This window comes from Camelus dromedarius, chromosome 11, assembly GCF_036321535.1.
Source record: "Camelus dromedarius isolate mCamDro1 chromosome 11, mCamDro1.pat, whole genome shotgun sequence".
NCBI classification, from domain to species: Eukaryota; Metazoa; Chordata; class Mammalia; order Artiodactyla; family Camelidae; genus Camelus; species Camelus dromedarius.
This window is the reverse complement of record NC_087446.1, coordinates 5689146-5713752: the sequence shown is the minus strand read 5'-3', so window position 1 is coordinate 5713752 and position 24607 is coordinate 5689146. Positions and strand designations below refer to the sequence as shown.

The following is a 24607-nucleotide window of genomic DNA, read 5'->3' as shown; positions in this document are numbered from 1 at the left end:
TAGGAATAACAAATGTTTATTCAGAAATGGGTAAGTAACACATAGTCTCCTCCATCCCTTAATGCCTCTTCCTCTCCTTTTGAACAAATGAGACACAGGTGGGGAATGCAAGGGAGTGGGAGGTGGAGAGGGACACAGGATTGGCCCACCACCTTCTATTTCCCACGATGACATCCTGTAGAATAGGGTATGCGAACAGGCTCTATCCCACAATGTACCATGTGGCTACCCAGAGGACAGGGTCCTGATGGCCAGGTGGCTGCGGCTAGGCTCAGTGAAGCCCTGTGATAACCAGAGCAGCCTGGCACGGGACTGGAGGGGAGACGGGAGGGTAAAGCCATGCAGGCAGGATATTTACCATCCCTACTGGAAGCAGAGTCCAAGCAGTGATCTGACTGTCCCCAGCACCTGAGAAACCAGGTCCTATTGTCTTGTGGGTGCTCTCTGGGGCCAAGAAGGGGAAAGTGTAGAAGGAATGTCTTCCAGCTGCTGAAGAGAACTAAGTCTGCACCTATTCAAAGGGGTAGAAGGGAACAAAAGCAGCATTCTTTAAATAACTGGAGAGTGGAGCACCATCAGGCACATTCCTTGCACTACCCAGGCCTGGGCAACCTCAGAGCTAAAGGACTACGCTGGTTCAACCCTGGGTCCTTCGTGCTTGACAGACTGAACTCTGTGGAAACCTGAGTTTCCAAGTTTTTCTTCACTGGGCTGGCCCCAAGCAGCTCATAAGAGGCTCTTAGTGTCTCAGGTCCCCTGTATACTTTCCAGGCTTGTGCCTAGCAGATTGGCCTGGAGTCAATCGCAGTGAGAGGACAAGAGGCCTGTGACCTGATCTCCATCTGGGCCATCTCTATTGACCAGGAGAGTGTGCAACACAGCTCTTGGGCTGACTGGGTTCCTATTAGGATGGCAGCTGGTTCCTATTAGGATGGCAGGGGCTTCCAATCCCCACTTTGTTTGAAAAGTTTAAAAAAGAGAATGGGGGAGTCAACCTCTCACAGCTGGAGAAAGCACTGTCCTTCAAACAGCCCCTGCCCTGCATTCCACGAGGCCACAAGAAAGCTATCCAGAGAATTTAGGGCACCATTTCCAGATTTTAAAAAATCAATTTGGGGCTGAGGTTAGGGGGAGACACTGTGAGCAACAGAAGCCTACCTTGGTGACAAGGCGGAGAGAGAAGAAACATACTACAGGAAATGTTAACGTAGAGAAGAGCACAGAGTAGAACACAACACAGAAAGGCGGGTACCGTCCAGTGAGGAAGCTCTCTACCCCTCAGCGACCCTTCATGCTCAGGGGCCCCCAGTCCAACGGCCCATTGGTCACAATCTTTGCTTTGGGAAACAGAGCCACCCTCCTCTGCCCCCTGGCTGTCTCACTCCCCCACTCAAAGTTTGATCTTGAATTCTGTGGGCTGCGTGGTCACAGAGGCCCCTGAGGACTTGAAGAGTGCCTTCAGGATGGTGTCAGGGTCCACTTCAGCAGGAGGGTTGGGTGAGGTGGCAGAATTCACCCTGCGAGGCATCTCACTTTCCTTTTTCACTGAGGGGCTGTCACTCAGCCGTCTGTAGAGAGCAGAGGAGAAGCAAAACCCTTGTCGGTTTTCCCTGAGGTGGAGTGGAACCACCATCTCCTGAGGATCTGCTATAAGCTGGCCACCAAACATAATGCTTTCTGTACCCCTTTACCTTGTTTTGTATTATAGCAACCCTATCATTTTAAAAAATTTGCTGATGAGAAAACTGAGATGCAGCCTGCTATGATCTAGAGTTTTAAGTTTAGGAAACACTGCATGTCCCTTGGGGACAGCCAAACACAAATCAGCATATTATACATTCTCAGAAGTCTTACAGACTTCATTGGGTTTAGCCAGTGGTTCCCAACTTACTAGGTCATAAAACCCATTTTTCAGAATATATCTTACCTTGGAACACAGTTTAAGAAACTTATTTAAATCACAGAATCCAATATGAAGGGTTCAAATCCTGCTATTTCTAAATTTCAAAGTCTATTTCAAAGCCTGCCCCACACTATCCCACCTACTTTGGCACCTAATATTCTCCCTGGATCTCTGTCTCCTTGTCTACGAAAGGATTTTCTTTTGCATGTCAGTCTAGACATTTTTCTGCATCTCAGGCTCCAAAAAAGTCCTCAATCCCAGGCCAGGAGTGTAGCCTGGGTGTGTGTAACAAAACAAGGGGTAGCACCCAGCACTCTCCCCATCAGAGGCAATCGTGAGGTGAGTTTTCCATTCACTTGGACAATGGACACATAGATGTGCAAAAAGAGACACAACTGGTCTGCTCTCCACTTTCTTCTCAGGTGTTTCTAAATTATAAGGGTGGGAATGGGGTCTTAATGTTAGTCCCTGTGGGGTCAATCCCCTGCAGAAATGATGTGACAAGTCACTTTGTAAAATTTAAGCTTCCCGATTGCCTGTCTGCTTGCTATCAGAGCAGAGGGATGGAGCTGTGATGCAGGCAATTTACCCCTCAGAATAGAGATGATCATGGAGAGTAAACAAGCAGAAGAGCTCCACCCGGTCCCCTGCCTTTGGAACTTACAGCAGGATGGGCTGGTCTGAGGTGATAACGTTCCCATTCATGTGAAGGTTGCACTTCATTGGTTGCCCTAAAAAAACAAAAAAGAAAAGGCTCTGCCATGAGACCTCAGCTCCTTACACAAAAGGACAAAGACTGCCACTTGCATTACCAAGGGTCAAAGCACCCACAACTGGCAGCCCTGGCTTCACAGTTAGGGATGGGGCTGTCAGGTTTCAGCAAAGCAACCCCAGGGTGTGAGGTCCATGAAACCCTGGCAATGACAGCACCAAGAAGCAAAGTGGCTACAGACCCGGCTTCATGCAGGAAAAGATCAGAGTCAAAGTAAGCAAGAAAGTAGCCTCAGCATAAAGCAATCCAAACTTGTTTGTGAAGCAAGCATTAAAGGAAAACGTCTACGGTATGAAATTAAGTGAAAAGAGTCAAAAGTGAATGTTTGGGGGAGGGTATAGCTCAAGTGTTTAGCTTAGCATACACAAGGTCCTGGGTTCAATCCCGGTATCTCCTCTAAAAATAAATAAGTAAGTAAATCTAATTACCTCCCCACAAAAGATAAATAAATTTAAAAAAAAAGTGTATGTTCAGATTTCTACTTTGTCCATGAAGGATTAACCTTAAAAGTTCTGGACTCCCACTTTATGTAATATGTGATAAGTATAACAGTAACAGCATAAAAAAAGGGAAAGAGAGAACAGAGCCCTAGAAGAGTAATATTTCTGTATCTCACAGCAATTAAGTCAATCTGAAACACATTCTGATAAGCTACACATATACTGTAAACACTTGATGAGCCAGTAAGAGAGTGAATCAAAACACATAGTGGAAAAAATAAAGGAATTAAAATGTTGTATTAGAAAATATTCACATAATGCAAAAGAAAGCCACATAAAATATAAATGGATTAAATAATCCAGCCAAAAGGCAGAAGTTGTCTGACTGGATTTAAAAAAAAAAAAATCCAACTATATGCTATCTATAGAGGACACACTTTAGATTCAAAGATATAAAAAGGCTGAAAGTAAAGGGATGGAAAAAGATATACTACCCAAACAACAACTCTAAGAAAGCTGGAGTGGCTATACTAATACAAGACAAAATTGACTTCAAAACAAAAATGTTAACTACAGAGAAAGAGGGACATTTTATAATGATAAAAGGGTCAATCCATCAGGAAGAAAACTATTATATATATGCAACTAACAACAGAGCCCCAAATATACAAAGCAAAAACGAACAGAATTGAAAGAAGTAAACAAACAATAATAGTTGAAGATTTCAATACTTCACTTTCTAAAGTAATGGAGAGAACAACCAGGCAGATCAAAAAGAGAAGACTTAAACAGCATTATAAACCAACTAGACCTGACATCTACCCAAAAGCAGCAAAATCCTCTCCTTAAACACTCATGAAACAGAAAGGAAATTTGGTAAATTCACAGTTATAGAAATCAAACAAAACAATCCTAAATAACCAATGGGTCAAAGAAGAAATCACAAAGGAAATTAAAAAATACTTAGAGATGAATGAATAAAGACAACATACCTAAACTTACAAATGCAGCTAAAGCAGTGCTTAGAGGGAAATATATAGCTGTAAATTAAAAAGAGTGAAAAGACAACCTATAGAATGGAAGGAAATATTGGCAAATCAGTTATCTGACACATATTTTTAAAATATAATTATTTTAAACTCTATTAAAAAGTGTCTGAACAGACATTTCTCCAAGAAATACAAATAGCCAATAAGCTCAACACAACATCGTTAGCCATTAGGGAAGTGTACATCAAAACCCCACCCAGTGTGTTTTATTAGTCTCTGCATCTCCATTTCCAGCACAGGGCCCTGGCCCATAGTGTATGCACTAAACAGAGAAAGAATAAATCAGTAGGCAGAAGGGCACGGCAGACAGAGTTTCTCTCTACAGGCTATCCCGAGATGAATAATATAAACCTGAATTCACTAAAATAGTTCACTCACGAGGAGCAGGGCTCACCCGGGTACCAACATTTAGACAACTTCAGGACTTTGAGGCACCCGTGTCCTAGTGGTAAGCAGGTCAACAACTGGAAGGTGGAGGCTACAGCTGTTGGCTTTCCTGGCAAGGTCTCTTATGAGAACCATCCATGGAAAAGTGGTGTTTCTATGTTAGCTAAACTAAGTACTAAGGCTGGGTGAAAACCCAGGGCCCTGTTAAACAGGGAAGCTTAGCACCACCTAGAGACTACATCCCTGCCTGTTCTTGGTACACAGGAGGCCCCGGAGGGTTTAACGCACTGAGACGTCCAACCACCCATCTCAGAGGAAGGCCTTCTCTGAGCAGTGAGGAGCAGGGAGGTGAGGTGGCTTCTTTCTCCCTGACTTACCGTCCAGACACCGGTTGTTATACTTCTTATATGCGGTGATGGCATCATCCTTCTTCACAAAGACCACCTCTGCTACCCCAGGATGGACCAGCCGAGCCCGCTTCAGGGCTCCACACACACAGAAAAGCTCCTGCAAAGAACAAGAGGGGTTAGGGTTGGGAGAGAATTCTGGGCAGTCATCCTCCCTATCTGCCATTCACACACTCCAGAGAGGGCTCTGGGTTGACTGGAGGCTGTGCTCTGAATGAACAGCCCAGTACCCCAGGTTTCAGGGAAGCTCCATTTTAGGTGGCATTCCTGGGCCTTCCAACAGGCTTCAACATGGGACCAGAGGAGGGGAAGAGCTGTGCTGGCAGTGAGAAACGGACTTGGCCTTACAAGCCTTGGAGTCCCTATCACTCCAAATCACCCCATCACAGTCCTCCTGCCTCAGTGCCCGCTTCAACAATGGTCCTAGTTATGGAATATGGAAATTCTCTCAAGAGTGCTCTGTCATGAGAGTGCTCTGTCATGAGAATGCACATGTAGATTCACCCATGTATCACCTAGGAATCAGAAATACAAATTCTGGAGTTCTATGCAGGGTGACCAACCATCCTGGTCTGGCTGGATTGAGGAGTTTCTCAGGATATGGGACTTTCAGTGCTATCCAAGAAGAGAGGCCCTAGAGGCCCCAGGATGACAGGTTACCCTAAGTCAGACAGACCTAGGTTTGATCCCTGGGGTGCTGCCTCAAGTCAGCTGTGTGACCTCAAGCAGGTTATTTAACTTCTCTGAGGGTGAGTGTTCTCTTAAGAAAAGGACTGGTCTAGCCTAACTCCTAGGGATGCTGAAAGCTCAACTGAAACCATTTCTAAGACAGTGCTTTGTACACATGTGCCACATCATCATTTACTCCAATCCCTCCTCAATGCACAGACCAGGAGACTGAAAGAGAGGGAACACAATGCAGAGATGGACTGCAAAGGCTGATTATCACCCAAACTATTTCTTCACCTGCAAGTGCCTTTCACAAGGTTGTTATGAGGATAAAGAGAAGATTTATGAGAAGGTTGCTGAAATAATTTGTTCCTAATGATAAAAAGGAAAAAGCTATATATCAAAACCAAGATACAGAACAGAATACTAAGTGTCATCCCAATTTCATTACTGTTGTTCTCTTAAAATTACCTATATGGGTAGAAAAGAGGTGAGGGCAACTATTACTGACAGTTTACTATGAGTAGTGATCATCACAGGTGATTAGTTTTTCACTCTTCTGTAGTTTCTAAGATCCTGCATACAAAGTGCCTTCCAATAGTAAGTATATAAATAATAATAGCTACTATTACTCAATAAATAATAGCTATTATTACTTTTATAGTTGAGAAAAAATTGTTTTAATTTTTATAATTTGTCAAGTATTACACAAAGTAGGCTACAATTTGCATTCTTGTGTGCACAGTTCACAAAGCAATCACACAGCACTCATGTTTCACAATTAAAACCATTAACAAACATGGTGGCCAGTGTGGGCTGTTACAAAACCTATGGCTCAGTTGCAGGGAGAGGCTGGAGTCCAGTTGCATTCATTCTGTGACCTAACAGTTGAGTTAAAAGGATACCTGGATTCTTTAACAGTTTTTTTAGTGCCTGAATGAAAACGAGGTTGAAAAGAAGTCCTGGCATCATCTGGGCCACTCTTCACCAGATACCTGGATTAGGTTTTGCCGATAACTGCCACAGGGGTGACAGGAAGGACCAGAAGGGCAATCCAGGAAGATCAACCACCAGATAATACCAATCCATCTCATTCCTTTTACTTTGGAGTCATCATGAAAACCCCTAAAGGAGGCAGAAATTCCAAAGACTCTCAGGAAAACATGAACCACTGGATTTTGCACAGTGGGACTAATGGATCCTATGCAAGACAGTCCAGTATCATCCTCTGGCCCTGAGATTCAGGCTGGGCACCTTGCCCTGGTTTAGAAGCTGTGAGGAAAAGGGGTAACATAGCTGGTCTGACTGCTATCCTTTGGAAGGCCTGCTTCCAAGGTTGGCCCTTGGCTGGCATCTGGGAACTTGGATTCTGGGAAGTTTTCCACCCTAACTGGTAAGAGTGGCTCACTATGCCTAAACCATGTGAACAATGTGGTTCATGCTAAATATGTGCTTTCCTTCTGGAGTCTGGAATTTTGGTTTATGCTAGGCAGGGGTGCCTATGTGATCAGTCCCTGATAAAAACCCTGGGCACTGAGTCTCCAATGAGCTTCCCTGGTTTCACACATGTCGTCACAACCAATTGTGAGGGGGATAAAGTGCATCCTGTGTAACTCCACTGGGAGAGGACTCCAGAAGTTTGCACCTGGTTTCCTCCAGCCTTTGTCCCAAGAGACTTTTCCTTCTGCTGATTCTGCTTTGTATTCTGTAATGAATCTTAGCCCTGATATGAAACTCTATGCTTAGTCCTGAGTCCTCTTAGAGAATCAGTTAACCTGGGGGTCCTGGGGACCCTTGACACAGAACTGGCTTGAGATTTAAAATTCTGGCAGGCCACAGTACTCACAACAATGTCCTCCTCAGTGACTCGAGGGTGCAGATTATTCACGGTCATCTTGGTGCCTTCCAAAGGGCTGAGGACAGGCTGTCATAGACAAAAGAGAGTTACTGGAAGTCAGAGAACAGCTATGTGCTCAAACAGCAGAACTCACTTGAGGCAAGGCCCAGGAAGGCCCAGAAGAAACTCTCACGGAGAGCTGGTTACAACTGGGCCCCTCTAATCATGCCCCAACACCTTATGCTAAGGGATGGAACCTCTCAACATTTCCCAAATATGCCAGGCTCTTTGAGACCTGAGCCTCTGCCTGGAATGCCACTCATGTTTCAAGACCCACCCAGCTCAGATGGCTCATTCTCCTTAAAGCCTTCCCAGATCTGTCTAGTGGAATCAGACGTTCTTTCCTCAGCACACTGGGCAGTCCTCTTCTGGGCATCCCTCTGCTTTATCACGAGGCACAGTGCTCTGTCTGCAGCTCTGTTTTCCCTTTCTGCCTGTGAGCTCCCTGAAAGCAGGGGCCACTGGGCCTTGGTTTACTCATTTGTAAAATGGAGGTGGCAACACCGACCTCAGAGAGGCACTATGAGGACCAATAGGGTACACAAGGCACACTTCCCACCCAGCACAGGCTAACTCTCAGCTGGTGCAGTCCCCTTCTCTCCTTCACCTTCACCTCACCTCAGCAGGCGGCAGCTCTTTGGGGGGCTCCTCCTTGTTCACTAGTGTCCGGGACATGTTGGTCAAGGCTTTTGTTCGAACAGAGGAGGGGAGAGCAGGAGCTGTGTATGCATCATTCTGAACCACTTTGGTGAGAGGAAGGGCCTTGGATACAGAAAGCTTGGAACTGCTCAGCCCGGCCTAAATAAAGAGGCAGACAGGAATCTGAGAAGCTAGAGACTTGGATGCCTTGGGGGGCTGACAACCCCAACCCCAAGGCCTCCCACCTCCCTAATTCCATCAGGAGTCTAAAGCCAGAAAGGTGCCAGCTGCCAGGGAAGAGGCAGGAAGAGAGAAAAAAACAGTCTGCACATGTGCTCACAGAATTTCCAGTGTTGGAAACCCTCGGCAAAAATCTTCCACCTAGTTCTGAATAGGAGTCACAAGCTCACCCACACCATTTAGACTATTAAAACCCATTTAGACTTTATTAAAACAAAAAACTGGGGGCCAGTCAGAGGCCAAAAGCTTAGGGTCAAGTTCATTCCCAGATATGCTTCTACCACAATGGGCAGATCGTTAGCTCTAGGCTGGCTGGGAATAGGAACTTTCTTAAAAAGGTGCAGACTCCTGGCTTTCTGGTCCCTATTCTGGCCTTACAGAGGTACCACGTGTAGTCCTGTCTCCTCAGCTCCCAGACTGTCAGGGACATGCTGGCAGAGTCAGCATGTGCAGATTAAGTAGAAGCAGTTCCCTCCCTCTCCTGCTTTCTAACTGGGGATGTGGCCCCTTGGAAATAAAAAGCAGCGAACTCTCTGATTTTAATGTGTCTGAGGAAAAAGATGCACGAGGCAGAAGTGGCAGATGGTCTTGCTAATTTAGGACAGTGTCTACCACACACTGACTCAGGGAGAAAGGAGGAATTCAGCAGCCAGACAGGCAGATTACGGGATAGGGTCAATTTACCAGATTATCCGAATCTAGATGAATCTAGATTCATGCTGGATCCCACATTTCTGAAGCTGTTTTCTGAGTCTCGAGAGCCAGTATACTGCAGTGGTTAAATAGTTAGCCTGGGAGCCAGACTGCTTAGGCCTAAATCCTAGATCCACTACTTACAAGCTGAGCAGATTTATTTAACCTCTCCGTGCCTAATTCCTCATCTGTAAAATAGGGGTAATAAGAGTACTCTTCTCACAGGGTAGGAAGGAAGGGAAGCCTTAAATGAGTTCATATAACACTGGGTTTTTTCCAAATAGGGTTAGCCACTAACTGAGCGAGCCGACAGCCCCCTTGGTAGCAGACCCAAGCACTCTAATTATTGAAAAGGCCAAGCCCCTTTGTAACAAACTGGCATCATTCAGTTTCACACATTACTACTGGTTACCATTGGACTTTAAGAGCTTCAGTGGTAACCAGGAAATTGGTCCACACATTCAGTGCCATGACCAAAACTGAGTCTTTGGGCCTCTGAAAGCCAAACAAAAGCATTTAGCTTGGGCGCCCACTCACTTCCCTATGTTTAATTTGGCCATATCCACTGAGCGAAGCAGGGCAGACCTCCCTGAGGTTCCCAGATATCATTCTCTTTCCTTCTCTGTGTGGTAATCTCAGCATCCTAGTCCATCAAGCCCACATGCAGGCTGTACCTGAAGCCTTCAGGTAGGGTTCAGTATATTCTTGCTAACACACCAAGCAGGGAATCCACTCTTAAGAAGGCCCAGACTTCAGAAAGGGCCAGAACTGCTGGCCATGGAAGGAAGGGGAACCGGCAGAATGTCCTGCCATAAAGGAAATAAAATGTGATTCCATCCTCTGGGATCACTCACATTTTCTCTGAAGTGTCTCAAACACAGCAACTGGGAGCTGTAGCCCTGCACTTCACGATCAGTGGACATCCTGGTCTCAGCATTTATAAAAACCAGGGGTTAGACTAGTTCTGGTTCTGATAATCTTACGACCCAAATGAAATATTTCTGAACTGAAAGGCCTGACTCTCCACCACCTCTCCCCTGCACCTGATCAGACACCCACAGAATGTAGGGAAAAACATAAAAGTCATACCACATGGTGGAGGAAGCTGCCTGAGGCTGCAAATTTCATCTGTTTACTAGGAATAGGAGCTACAACATCATCATCTTCATCTAGGTCATATAAATTCTGGAAAAAAGAAATAGAAAATACAAACTAACGTGGCATGTAAGCTCTCAACAGACATTTGCAGCAAGGAGAGGAGATGAGGGCTAGAGTAGTGAGGAAGAGGGAGAAGTGGGTGCAGGGGGAGTGTTTAGGGAGACTGGTCTGGGAGACTGCCACCCTGCCCACAAGGACCCAGTGAAAGTGCTACAACTCCAGGTACCTCAGTACTCTTCTACAAGCGGACAGTACCTATCAAGGGTCCCTAAAATGTCTGTTTATATCCTTTGGCTCACAAAGTCTGTCGCAGGCAATCTGGCCTATAGAAATATACCCAAACCCTAGAAAGAGCTTTATCTACAAAGATGTTCACAGAAGGATTGCTAACAACGAAAATTACAGGAAAATGGTTGAAATAAACTAGAACATCAACTCAATGAACTATGCAGTTATTAAAAATGTTTATGGTGAATGTGAATCACAGAAAAATGCTTGAGTTTACTAAGTGAAAACAGAACAAAACTAGATAATAACATAATCACAACCACAACTATGCATTAAATAAATGTCTCTCTCTCACACACACACACACTCACACAAATCCCCCAAAATACAGGAAGGATTCAGGGCAGAATTTCAATGGGGGTTGGCTGTGGACAGCCAGAGCACGAGGACCCTTTTTTCTGCCTTCTTAATCTTTCTCTGTTTTGAAAATTTTCTGTATTAAATAAGCACATACTACTTTCACTTGGGGGGAAAAAAAGATTTTCAGTTTGCCTCTCTGCCCCTATACAGTCAAGGAGTTTCTTCTTAAAACTCATAAACTGCAAAAAGTCAGTTGTAATCCCTCCCTGGGCCAGGCTTATTAATTCACCTGTTAGGCCACATCAAAACACATTAAGTGTACACACACACACTCCACCTGTTTGGCTTGGTGGTTATTGACGACGTTGATCCTCATTCCAGCAGGATGAGCATGAATTGGTGCCATGGTCTTCTGCTGTGGAACCTAGAAACACCCAGTGGTCACAACTCACCCCACAGGGCCCATATGCGTTCCCTATGAAGAGGAGGTCACTAAACCTAAATTATGGTGGGCATTCAGTTCTTGTCTATGGTAAAAGGCCCTACAGACTGCCTCATGCCCAGAGCAGGAGAGTGACAGGAAGACTTGCCATCCTGGAGATCACGTGACACTGCACGTGCAGTGCTCAAGGAACCTGGCTTAATAAATGTTCACTGTCGCTGCTATTCCTGTCACCAAAGTTGCTGTGAAGATTAAATAATGCTTCCATTCCCTTTGGGGCAGCGGCTATACAGGTGGCCAGGACACTGCACTAAGAGCCAGGTCTGACTGGGGTCCTATCCAGGTCCTCCCACTGACTGGCTGTATAGCTCAGGGCACAATTACTCACATCTCTGAGATTTAGACTCTTCTTTTATAAAACTGGGGTAATAATCCAGGGTTGCAGCAAGGAACAAATGTCAAGTGCCTGCCACATAGCATGTGCTCAACAAATGTTTTGTCCCCTCCTTTCTCTCCCCTCTACCACCATCTCACTTGGAAAGGTACTTAATTTCTCTGGACCACCCCCTGCCCCTTTTCTTTTACATAAAACTGAGATGACACCTTGCCTTCCTCATACGGTTACTATACAAACACTTGGGGGAACTGACATTTTGCCTCGACACTCCTGGTCCCTGGTCCCCACCTGAATCTACAGTTGTTACTGGTTTCCAGGAATTTATGACAAGAGCCACAACCTACCTGGATGGTTTTAGTGAGCTTCAGAGCAGGGGTCACCGTCCCAATGGGTGGGCTCATGAAGGCAGCAGGGGAATTCCGCTTCAAGCTGATCTTCTCCCGGGCGTCGGCCACCTGGCGAGGCTTCTGGGGCACCGTGCTCTGCTGTTTGCGGGAGTTCAGCATCTCTCTGGCATCTTGCACTTTCCCTTTGATCCGGAACCGGGCATCTTTCTGCAAAAGCTTTTCCCGGGCATCTTTGACTCCCAGCTTGAGCCGGGCATCTGAGAGGCCAATTTTCTGCCGAGCATCAAATCTCTGCTGGAAAGTGGCCGTGCGTGCTGGCTGGCTGAGAAGGCTCTGTTGGATCCCAACACGAGATCGAACACCTCCAACTCCTGGTCGGGCACTGAGCCTGCAAATGAAAACTGCCGTATTAAGAGGATCTGGATATTAACAGGAGCCTGTAGAAGTAAAGATGTGGTAACACTGGGAACAAAGGAAGTCCTGGAGAAACCACAAAGCTGCTCCCTGTCTGAGGAAATAATTAAATCTACAGAGACTTCTTTTATGACCCTTAACTTTGCACTGTGAACAGTATTAGGAAGGAAGGCCTGGTGGTTTCTATCACTATGTAAGACTGCTTTAAAATAAGAATATCCCCCAAATATCATAACCTACACCTCTGAAGAGCAACTTCAGTTTCTAAAGTTCTTCCACATCTATGCGCTCAATCAGCCCTCTCAGCACCCTGTGAAGTCGGCATTATTATGCACATTTTACAGTGGAGGAAACAGGCTTAGAGGAGTTAAATGATTAACAACAGTGCCCAGCTGGCCTCTGGCAGCCTCATACCTCCACTGCATGCAGACACCCCCAGGGGGATGGGACCAAGAAAGCCAACACATGGGTCTAGATTGGAGCCAAAGGACTAACAGACTAAGATATAAAGATTTAATAGAAAAAAAAATCCTGTCTGAATAGTTTCTATTCACAATACTTCTGACTCGAAATGTGTAGGGTTTTTTCTCACACCAATTCTCCAACTCTCTAGACACCAACTGAGTGTCCTACAGCTCAATTCTGACACTAACTACCTACAGTTGTCACAGACTCCACAGGTTGAAGGCTCAGTCCTATGAGACTGCCCTCATTTCAGATGCCAATTTCAAGTCCTGTGCTTCCTGCTCATCTGATTGACAGGCTATAAATCGAGGGTTCATAGGATCCTCTTCAAGTTCGATAATTTGCTAGAACAGCTCACAGAACTCAGGAAAACAGTTTACTTAATTACTACCAGTTATTATAAAGGATACAGCTACTGACACAACTTTGTAAAATGATTATAACTCAATAAAAAATGTTAAAAAAAAAAAAAAAGGATACAACTAAAGCACAGTCAAACCAAAGAGATGCATAAAGCAAGGTATGGGGAAGGGGTGTGGAGTTTTTTCCATGCCCTCTCTTGGCACATGGATGTGTTCACCAACTCAGAATTTCTCCAAAGTCAATTGTATAGGGGTTTCTGTGGAGGTTCCATTATGTAAGCATGATTGATTAAATCACTGACCACTGATAAACTCAGTCTCTAGCCCCTCTCTCCCTCCCTGCAGGTGCAGGGTGCAAGGGGGTAGGATGGAGCTGCAAGTTTCAACAGGCTAATCATACCTGGTCTTTCTGGCGACCAGCCCCATCCTGAAGCTATCTAGGGGCCCATCTTATGAGAACAAAAGATGTTCCTGTCACCCTCATCACTCAGGAAATTCCAAAGGTTTCAGAAACTGCCAGGGGAAAAGACCAAATATATATTATCACACTCTGCAACAACAAAAATGTCAAAATCAGAAACTCAGGATTGGAAAGGAATGAAACTCCATTGAACAAGCCCCATTCTCTTCTGTTGGCCCTTACATGGCTTGAGAGTGAACAGAAGACCCCTTTGAGTACAATTCTGGAAGTCCCTCCTGGGGTCTGTGGGCTTCCACCTCATCCCACCTGCCCAGCTCATCACAAGGCCTCTCCACTGCTGCCACAAAAACACTACTCCCGCGGCAGGCGCACTGCCTGGGGACATAGGCTCCCACGGCAGTCTCTCTTCTTTGGGAAATCCTTTCTGATTCTTCTAGGACAGCCCTCCTTTGTGCCTATTATTACATCTGCTTGGGTTATCTTCTCTAACCACCCTGGACTGGGAGGGGAGGGGCCCAGGGCTTTGTAAGTGTTGCTGAGCCCTGGCTCAGTATCAGAAATGCCTAAAGAGCTTCTTAAAAATACAGCTCTCTAAACCCCAACCCAGAGCTACTGAGTCCAAAATCTGAAGGCCTGGGCATATGCGTCTTTCACTCCACAGGTGATCATGCAGAACAGCAGTGTCAAGAATCTCTGGCCTGGAGTTAGAAGGTAAAACTGCTGAAAAAGCAAGTTCCTGTGCCATTTCCCACATCACCACCCAGGCCTCCCAGGAGGCATCCTTCATGGTGGGCAAGCCACTGCATTCTCCTACTGCCTCTCTTCCTCAACCAGATGGAGTGAGACTGTCCACCAGCACCTCTGCTAAGAGCAAGAGGGTACCCACAGGTAAGTCTGCCTGGTATCAATAAAAGAAAACCTGAACCTTCATTCATCCTGTTATCCTTAGCATAGTGGAAAAACACTGCACAAGAGCCAGACCTAAGGCAGTGATGTGCAGAATCATTTTCTTTGAAAAATGGCAAATTACCTTAGGATTTAAGTATCTTCCAGTGTGTTTATACAAGAAACAGGTGGAAGAGAGAGTGGAAGGTGTAAGGGGTCATTTACTGACTTGATCAGATTAGGTTTAAGGTAGGTGGGTGGGTCCATGGGACTGTTTGTCTGTCTCTACTCTATTTTCTCATGCAGAGACTCTGGGAGACTGAGGTGCTAAGAAAAGCAAGGCCAAAAGGAAGGAGGTGTTTAGGGAGGCCAGTAAGCACAATTAGGGAGAGGGAAACAGCTGTGTGCTGCAGTGTCTATTCCTCCCTGAACTGGGGTAACCTAGGCTTTGTAGCCTGCAAAGCAATGGGCAATAATGAGGCTATACTTTGTGGTGACCACAGAAACCAGCAGCTACACTGAGAGGCTGTGGTATTGGTGGATGGAATAACATGAACTTCATAACAATTCTACTCCCAGGACCAACTGGCAGGTGAGGTGCCCCCGCTGTTTATTTTTTGTTGTTGGTTTCCACTCCCTACATGTCGATGATGCCCATCAAAGAAAAGCAACAAGCTGTCAGTTCAGACCAAGAGCTACTATTGACGGCCTACTCATAAAATGGGGAAAAAGATTTTGATCAACATTTACCATCCTTATCCAGGTAAAACCAGTTAATGGAAAGCATTCTAGATGAAATCCTTCACTCATCAAGCACTGGAACCCTCTGAAGGCAGAGGCTATGGGTACCAAAAAGAGCATGGCGAGGAACAGGCCTAGAAACAACCGGTGGGGTGCGGGGGAGGGGCCATACAGATAACCAAATAATCAGCATACTCCTGCTCTAGGAGAGGAAGGGCCCAAGTCTGTGGGGCTGTGGGAGAGCTGAGAGGTGGCCCAGGGTGTCTGGAAAGAGCCACGTCAAAGGGCATCCCAAGCAGATGAAATGTGGCAAGTGTCCCTAGAGCCCACAGCTTGCAGCTTCTTTGCTCTTGCAGCTGGGGTGGGGGGTGGGGGAGGGGGGAGACACTTAAGCTTTCCCTATTTCCCCACCCTCAAGAGCATTCCTTCACTTCTCCCCTATCACTTCCACAGCTGAAGGCTCCCTCCTGGAGGGAGGACACTGGACAAAACTTCTATTAAGGCACTTACCATGTAGCAACACAGTGATTTGTTTACAAGCCAGCACTTCCCACTGGACTAAGAGCTCCCCAGGGATACACCCTACCTCTTCACGCCCAAGTCAACACTGCCCCAGGGGAATGACAAAGGCTCAGAGAGCTTTCTGGTCCTGGGCTCCAGCTATGTCAGGGACCCTGCAGGGTTCCTAACATTCTCCTTTTAGGCCCACAATCTCTGAGATTAGCTGCCATCACTTCCATCTTAGAGAGGAGAAACCAAATCAAAGAGCTAGCGGCATGGCTGGGACTGGATCCCAGACTGCAGAGTCCATTATAACAGGTCCCAAGCTTCCCTCCTTCCTACTCCAGGCCCAGGAGGTAAGACAGAAGGGATGGCTGCCCTTGAAGGGCTTCTGGAGAAGATGGCCTCTGCAAGGGCAGTCTACCACCCAGCCCTCATCAACTGGCCCAGTGCCCTGCTAGGATCCTGGCCAACAATCACTCTCCCAGCTGAGAGAGGGGCACCCACACAGCCATGGCACAGGGCCACCCTGGCCTTACCCTAAGAGAGGGACCCACAAGGATCTTGCTGGCCCCGAGCTGCAGGAGCTTCAGGTACTTTAGGAAAGGTCTCCTAGAAGAGAAAGCAGCTGGTCTCCGACTGAGTGGGCATTACAAAGGGAACCAGGATTTTTCTGGTCAAGATGGCGGAGTAGCAGGACCACGAGCATGCCTCTCCTTGCGACTACAACAAAACCATAACTGACTGCTAAACAACCATCAAAAAAAAGATTGGAACCCAGCTAAAAAGGATCTTCAACTGGAAACATAAACAGGGAACTACAGGGGGATTGTTGGAGGGGCATGCTCGGCCCCATACTCCCAAGTGGGCGTTCCACAAGCTGAGGAATAATTAAGTCACAGAGGCCCTCACACAGGAATGAGAGCTCTGAGCCCCACGTCAGGCTCCTCAGCCCAGGGTTCCGGCATTGGGAGGAGGAGACCCCAGAACATCTGGTTTTGAAGGCCAGTGGAGCTTAGCTCCAGCAACCCCATGGGACTGTGGGAAACAGACTTCAGTCTCTTGGAAAGCGTACACAGAAACATGTGCACCAGGTCCAAGGACAGAGGCAGTGATTTCATAGGAACCTGGGCCACACCTGCCTGCTGGTTTTGGAAGTTCTCCTGGGAAGGCAGGAGACGGCTGCGGCTCACCCAGGGGACATAAAAGGTGGTGGCAGACATTCCGTAAGTGTTCATCTACAGGAGATTTCCTGGAGGCTGAAATCTTGACTGGATCACTAGCACCAAGACATAACCCCACCCAACAGCCTGCAGGCTTAAGGGCTGGGAAGCCTCAGGCTAAACAACATACTGAGTGGAAACACAGCCCCACCCATCAGCAGACTTCCTGAGCCACAAACACCTCTAGACAAGGCCCTACCCACCAGAGGGCCAGGACCAAGCTTCGCCCAGCAGTGGGCAGGCACTGACTCTTTACGCCAGGAATCCTGCATAAGCCTCCAGTCCAGCCTCATCCACCAGGGAGCAGATACCAGAAGTAAGAAAACAACAATCCCAAAGCCTGTGGAAGGAATCCACAAACACAGGCCAGACTCTATACTGGACCCTGGCCCTTGGGGGACAAGAGAGGAGGGTACTGCTGGGACACATAGGACATCTCCCACAGAGGGCCACCTCTCCAAGGTCAAGAAACATAACTAACCTATCTAAAAATACAAAGAGAAAGACAGACAATATGAGATGGCAGAGGAATATCTCCCAGGCCAAGGCACTAGATAAAATCCCAGAAGAAGAAATAAGTGATGAGGAGATAGGCAATTCATCCAAGAAGTTCAAAGAAATAATGGCGAAGATGTTCAGAGAACTCAAGAAGAGTATAGATGCACAGAGCGAAGCTTTTAGCAAAGAGTTGGAAAATATAAAGAATACCCAAACAGAGTTGAAGAATAAAATTACTTAATGAATAACACACTAGAAGGAACCAAGAACACACTAAATGAGGCAGAAGAATGGATCAGTGAGCTAGAAGACAGATTAGTGGAAATCACGACTGAGGAACAGAAAAAAGAAAAAAAGAATGAAAAGAAATGAGGCTAGTTTAAGAGACCTCTGGGACAACATGAAGAGCACTAATATTCACATTATGGGGTCCCAGAAAGAGAAAAGAGAGGGAAAGGACTTGAGAAAAATTTTGAAGAGATAATAACCAAAAACTTCCATAACTTGAGAAAGGAAACAGTCACCCAAGTCCAGGAAGTGCAGAATTCCACACAGGATCACCCCAAAGAGGAACACACCAAGGAATATACTAATCAAATTGACAAAAATTAAGAGTAAGGAGAAAAATTTTAAATCAGCGAGAGAAAAGCAACAAGTAACATACAAGGGAACTCCCATAAGGTTATTAGCTAATTTTTCAGCAGAAACTCTACAGGACAGAAGGGAGTGACACGGTAAGTGATAAAAGGGAAAAACTTACAACTAAGAATACTCTACCAGCAAGGCTCTCATTCAGATTTGATGGAGAAATCAAAAGCTTCACAGATAAATAAAAGCTAAAAGAATTCAGCACCATCAAACCAGCTTTACAACAAATGTTAAAGGAACTTTTCTAGTCATCAAACCACTAGGGAACCAGGGAACAGGTACAAAGGGAACCAGGCTGCATAAACACTGACAGTGGAAGACTTCATTGACGACCATTTCTACCACACAGCAGAGGTCAGACACAGCCTAATCTAAACCTGAGCCTGTCCTGAACAAAGACTTCCTATCTTCATCTGCCTTCTCCAAATCCTACTTCCTCCCATCACCAGGGTACCAAAGGTTACCAGTATTTATAATTAAAGGAAGTGGGATGATATTACCATGTGATAAACCATAATTTTATAAAATCATAAAATTGGGCAAATCTAGACTCCACAGCATCAATTATGCTTTCAAAAAGTTAAGTTACCCAATTTCTTTTATCGCCATTCAAGCACCTGAACATTACTGCCAAGGGGTAGGGGTGGGTAGGGGGAGAGAAAGCTATTGAAAGCAATTAGTTTGAATAACTAAAGGAACAATGAGATTCTTGAAAACAAATTTCACATCTCCAAACAGAGATTGGAGAAACGGGAAAATTCAAAAGTTTTCTGGTTCATTCCAACTGGGCCTGAAGAGTACACGTTTGTAGGAGAGGCAGGGGAGATTATGCCTCTGCAACCTTAATGTGTTCATATTTCTCAACAATTTCCCTCCTGATAATCTGTAATGGCTGTCTGAAGTGTTGTATTGAGAGTTTCAGAAGTCTACCATGACCACATGAGGGACAACTGGCTATCGGGGTTAATGAAAGATTTTACAAAGAAGGTGATCTCAACTAACAGTTTTGAGCACCTACTATAGATCCATAAACTCTGACACACCTCCTTTAACCCTCACAACTCAGAGAATTAGGTTATTACCCACATTTTATAAAGAAACTAAGATTTAAGTTATTCAAGGAGAATAACTATCTCAAATCTCAGAGCTGTAATGGTGAAGGCTGGATTCGAACTTCCCTATACCTGGTTAAAACACCAATAAATCAAGTATGGGTCAAAAATAAAGAAGAGAACTCCAAGAGTTAAGGAAGGGTGAGTACTGTGCCCAGAGTGAGGAAAAAAATTAGGACTCCAGTCATATCCAGGGACATAGTGCACCCTCTAGTGACCAGAGGGTGAGCACACACACCAAGGACGGCAGACAGTGTATTCACACACCACACTGCTTATCTGGCAAGGAAGACCACCAAGATGCCTCGTGCTGGTACTTTTATCTATTTGAACAGCACAAAAGGTACGTTTTGGGGAGGGAGGTGATACAGTTGTGGATGCAGCAGCACAGGTAAGCTATTTTCCCTCAGTTCCATACACTCAGCTCCCTGGTTACACCAGTTTCCTTTCCTGAGCAGCTTTAGGGGGTTCAGTGTTCAGGCTTTTTATAATCATTGCCCTTCTCCTTGCATGAAAAGACAGCTATTCATCCCAGCAGGCAGCAGTACTGGTTATAAGGCAGGCATTAGTCATCAGGAATTTTTCAAATAAACACTCCTGCTAGGGGCAGGTCTTTAAAACATAGAGCCAATTATGTTACCCTCCTGCTCCAAGAACTGCTAAGGGCTCCCTAACAAAGTCCAACCCCTAGTCTGGCCCCCTCTGCTTGCAGCCTCCCCTCCCACTACAGACTCTCTTATGTTCCTGAAATACATGCTGCACTTTTGGCCTCAGTAAATGTTTGGGAGGGGGAGAGAGGGAGGTTTTGAGCAAGTCTCTTAACTGCCCTGCCCCGTCACACCTGAAACAATACAACTGTGCACGGCTTTCAGACCCTCACCAGGTACTCCAGCAGGTCCTGGAAGTAAGTAGTGTGGACCAGAGGGCAAGCAGCCCAGTGGAGCCTAGCATACACATGATGACCAGGGAGGGCTAGGAATCCCTCACTCTCTTGGATCTGCTTGTGGAAGGCAGAGAGACAGCTGGCTCTGGACAGATGTCCAGTCCAAAGGATTCAGGCCCACAAGGCAGGCCCCGGATTATCTAAAGTGGATTTTAATCCATGGGGTCTTTAGGTTAGAAAGTGTATGTTGAGGCTATCTCTATAGGGAGAAAACATAGTTTAGTTCTAACTATTATTGAGGGTCAGTTCTGAATTAGGTGCTTCAGAGGCATAAGGAAAAACAAGACATTATTCCTTTGCCCTCCAAGAGAGTCTTGTGCAGATGCCTCATTTTAAATTGTGATTCTTCCTTCCAAGCTAATGTAACAACTCATTTCCCTCCTCTCTGTTCCAGGACTAATTTCCTGTACCTGATTTCAATAAAGAAACCAGCAGTGAGTACCAGGACCAGAGCCCTGGCCTAAACTGAAAAGTCCCCTTACCTCCTCTCCCCATGGCTCCAAGGACTTTCCAGATAAGCATCTGGCCCAGAGCTGCTCACCTCCAGCTACTCAAGGCCCAACTTTCTCACTGAAGCTTCCTGTCACCTTCATCTAATTACAAGGAAGCAGTGGACAGACAGTCATCCTCTGAAGGTTAAACTAAGCAAACCAAAGAAGGGGTGCCTCAACTAGCCAAATCAGTGATGCTTTCACATCTAAAGGAAGAAATGGGGCAGGCCCATACTGCAGCTGGTACCCAGTGCTGCCCTGGGGAGAGTCATCTGTGGGTCTTCAACAACTGAAGTCACTAGCAATGTTCTATGTGTGGGGAAGGGAAGCACCTTACCATGAACTATATGAAGTATCATAAAATCATCCCCATCTTATCTAATTTTCTCCTGATTTCTAATTTTCAAGGAATCTTTTGACGAATAATTGGGGGCCAGGCAATAATGATAACACCTTTCTGATATGGTGTGATGAACACAAAACAGAATGGCTGCGCTGAAGAACAAGCACATTCCACGATGACCTGTGGGAAGAGGTTATTTACACCGCTACAGGCTGAGTCTTTTGCTATTTCCACTAAGAGGAGAAAAAGAAGTTTTCTGAGATGGTCACAGGTTCCTCCTAAATTATTAAGCACAAAGTCCTTCCTGGGACACCCATGCAAAGTTCCTTGTAAGGAGATTTATTCTAGGAAGCATGCATTTATTTAATGTAGGAAATGACATTTGTTCACTGAAATTTGTTCAGACCTTTCACAGTTCTTGACAGGTACCCCTCTCCCCAATTTAGTTTTTCTCTTTGTTGGCGATGCAAGTTTCCAGCAGGTTTAGCCCAAACACAGCATGCAATCCAGTTTCTTCTACACTAGTCTCCTTCCCTGCACTTTCCCCCAATCCAATCTTCACATGATACCAAAGCAATACTCTCACACTAAAGATTGGACATTACTTTTCTACTTAAAAGCTTTCAATAATGATGATGATTATGATAGCTAACATCTATTAAGCACTTAGTACCCATCAGATGCTTTTTGAATGTACTTTAGATACTTTAATCCACTTAGTCCTGACAATGCCTAATGAAGTAAATATGATTCATGTTTTATAAATAAGGAAAAAGAGGCAGGGAACTGTTAAGTAACTTTCATAAGATCATATGGAAAATGGGAGAAGCAGGGATTGAAACTTGGCAGTCTGACTCTAGGACCTGATGCTTACCTATTATGTCCCCAAGGGGGAGGGATTTGGGCTTCTATTCCTCTCATATTTAATCCTCTCAACCACCTACCAGGAACCATTTTTACAAATGAGGAAACTGCCCAGCTCAGAAGTCATCTAGCCAGGGAGGTACAGAACCCAACAATGAGGCCTGCCTGGCTGTACAGTCCCTGCTCTTTCCAGGGATCCATATATCCTCCCTTCCCTACATTTATACCCAATGCCCAACAAAAGACTCTGCACACAACGTCAAAAAAGTACAGATTCAACAGACAGTACAGACTGCCTGCAGTCGGGAACTGAGCAGTGAGTGGCTGCAGGATGTGCATGTCCTGGGAAGGTGGCTCATTCAGTAACTGTCCAGAAACCTGTGAAACCTGGACGGGCTTAGATGTGACAGGAGGACCCAGCACCAATTCCATCCACATCAGTTACTAGAGAGAAGACTTAGGGGAGAACTACTCACAGATAATAGCAAAGTAAATGAATACTGCGTGCCTATTACAAACCAGAAGCCAGGCGAAGTGCCGACTGGTGCACGATGTGGTGGCAGGGGCAGTTGTGGTGGATGTGTGGGGGATACATTTCAGACAGTAAGGGAATCTATTTTCTAGCCACAGGCACACAGGAGGTATTAATAAACATCTGCTAAGTGAACAACTGTCTGAGAAAACAGTATTTAACATCTTACAGTCTGGCTGTTTACAAGGACATTTGAACTATCTTAATGTGTGCTAGAAAACTATTGGTCACAGTCCCCACTTTTTCATACAGGTGAACTGGAGCGCCTAAAGGCTGGAAATGACTAACCATATTTGAGGGTCCAGAGGAAGTTTGGAGCATATAACTGCAAATCATCTCTGCAGTTCCTCACCCAGATACAGACCAGTCTTCTCTGAGAACCATCAAGAAACAGCCAACCTCCAGCCCGTCCCACCTGTTTTTCTGCCTAAGCCTGAGGCCAACTTATCCAACTCAAAAAGTGCAATCAGCCCCGATATCAGCTCTCCGTGGCTTCGGGCAAGTCACTCCACCTCTCCCAGCCTCAAGCTCCTCATCTGTAAAACGGCCGGCCGACGGGATTGCGAAAAGAGAAAATGAGGCAGCGTGTGCAGGAAAGCGCGTAGAGAACCCGAAACGCCACACAAAGGGAGGCGAGTGTCAATAGTGGTAGCCCGGAGAGGGGAACCGGGTGCGGGATTTGGAAACTAAAGGTCTGGGTTTGGGGCTTGGCTTAGGCAGTAAACAGACCGGGAGAGCGTGAGCAAGTCACTTCCCCACGAAACTTTATTCGTTCTAACTCTAGGGCTGCGCTGAGATCATGGAGCAGTGGCGAGTCTCCTCAGACGAGGGGCTGCGCTGGGGAGACCCTATGGACGCCGGGCCGTGGGGGCAGTCCGTCCCCTCCGCGGCGGCAGCTCCGGGCCCCGTGGGGCGCCCCCCGGGCAGCTCCCTCAAGCCCGGCAGCCCAGCCCGGCAGCCCGGCCCGGCCGCCCGCAGCGGCCCCACGGCCACCCCTGGCCCGCTGGAACGACGGCGCCTGCAGCCAGTGGGCGGTCGGGCGGCCCGGCCCGCGGCGGAGGCGGCGGCCGGGCCAATGAGGAGCGCTGCTGCGGCAGGGGGCGGGCGCAGACGGCCCTCCGCGTCGAGCCCGGGCCGCTCCCTCCTCCGCCCCGAGCCCCGCTAGGACTCGGAGCCTGAACTCTGAAGGCAGAAAGGACCGCTTACCGCCCCTTCGCCGCAGCCCCACGCTTCCGGATTAGCTCGTCCAGGGAGATGTCCGCCATCTTGCACCGCTGAGGGAGCCGCGAGCAGCTTAGGGGTCCCTCAGCCCTCGAGCCCGCCCCTTCGGCCGCTACGGAGCAACTAGCGGCTTCCGGCGTTCCGCGAACTCTCGCGACAAATCCGACCGAGCAAAGACCGGAAGGGGCGGGGTTCCCTCCGTGAGCCCTTGCGACGCCTGCTACTTATCTGCATACAGCGGGTCGTAGCCCTACCGTTCCCCAGGCTCCCCCATGAACACATAAAATGAAAAGCGACATAAAAAAATTACTGAGAAAGATAAACTTCAAAGGAACGAGGTTCTCAGTTCTCTGGTCAACTTTGATACTCACCGTATGGGAAACGAGAATGGGATTCATTACCAAGGAAGTAACATGAAATACCTGTTTATGCCTTAAACTTATGAGTAAGGAAAATAACGATTCGGGGTGACGCCCGAATCCTCACTGCTAATGTGAGACGAATTTTTGAGCGGGTAAAGGTTGCCCCTAAGGTGACCCGCCTACTTTGCGGGATGCCTGGGAGTTGCGATCTGCCCGTCCCTTTGCTACTGAAAAGTAGACTGATCAGGTGGGGGTAGGCGGGAGGTAGTGGGTCGTTATTAGACTAAGCTGGAAAAGCTGAGGTACGAGTCATACAGTTATTCGGCTGGCGGCTGTAGAGTTCCCTGAGCAGTTGCAAGAACTCGCGGCTCTGTGCATATGAGCCCGCTGACTTTGCTGAGTACCTTTATGTAGGAAAGTGTGTCAAACCTGGAGTTGGCGACCTTACCCCACTACTCCTAATTTTAGTTCTGCAGCTAGGGTAAAATGCCAACCGCTTGTTTGTAGGCGAGAAATAGACATGCGGCTCCCGGCTGCACACAGAAGGCTTATA

General features: G+C 46.6%; 1 protein-coding gene and 1 non-coding gene across 2 annotated transcripts; one reads left to right on the top strand and one right to left on the bottom strand.

Annotated features, from left to right (window-relative positions):
• POLDIP3 (DNA polymerase delta interacting protein 3) lies at nt 1-23839 on the bottom strand. Its single transcript, XM_010983475.3, has 9 exons — nt 23678-23839; nt 12026-12416; nt 11180-11266; nt 10186-10281; nt 8143-8322; nt 7474-7551; nt 4929-5058; nt 2568-2634; nt 1-1568 (listed from the first exon to the last, which is right to left on the bottom strand). Exons 1-9 carry the CDS (start codon nt 23734-23736, stop codon nt 1391-1393), a joined length of 1266 nt encoding a protein of 421 aa, XP_010981777.2. The 5' UTR covers nt 23737-23839; the 3' UTR covers nt 1-1390.
• A 281-nt stretch (nt 23840-24120) lies between these two features.
• LOC116156603 (U12 minor spliceosomal RNA) lies at nt 24121-24270 on the top strand. The gene has a single exon (XR_004140450.1). It is a non-coding gene; the product is annotated as a U12 minor spliceosomal RNA (small nuclear RNA).
• The last annotated feature ends 337 nt before the right edge of the window (nt 24271-24607 follow it).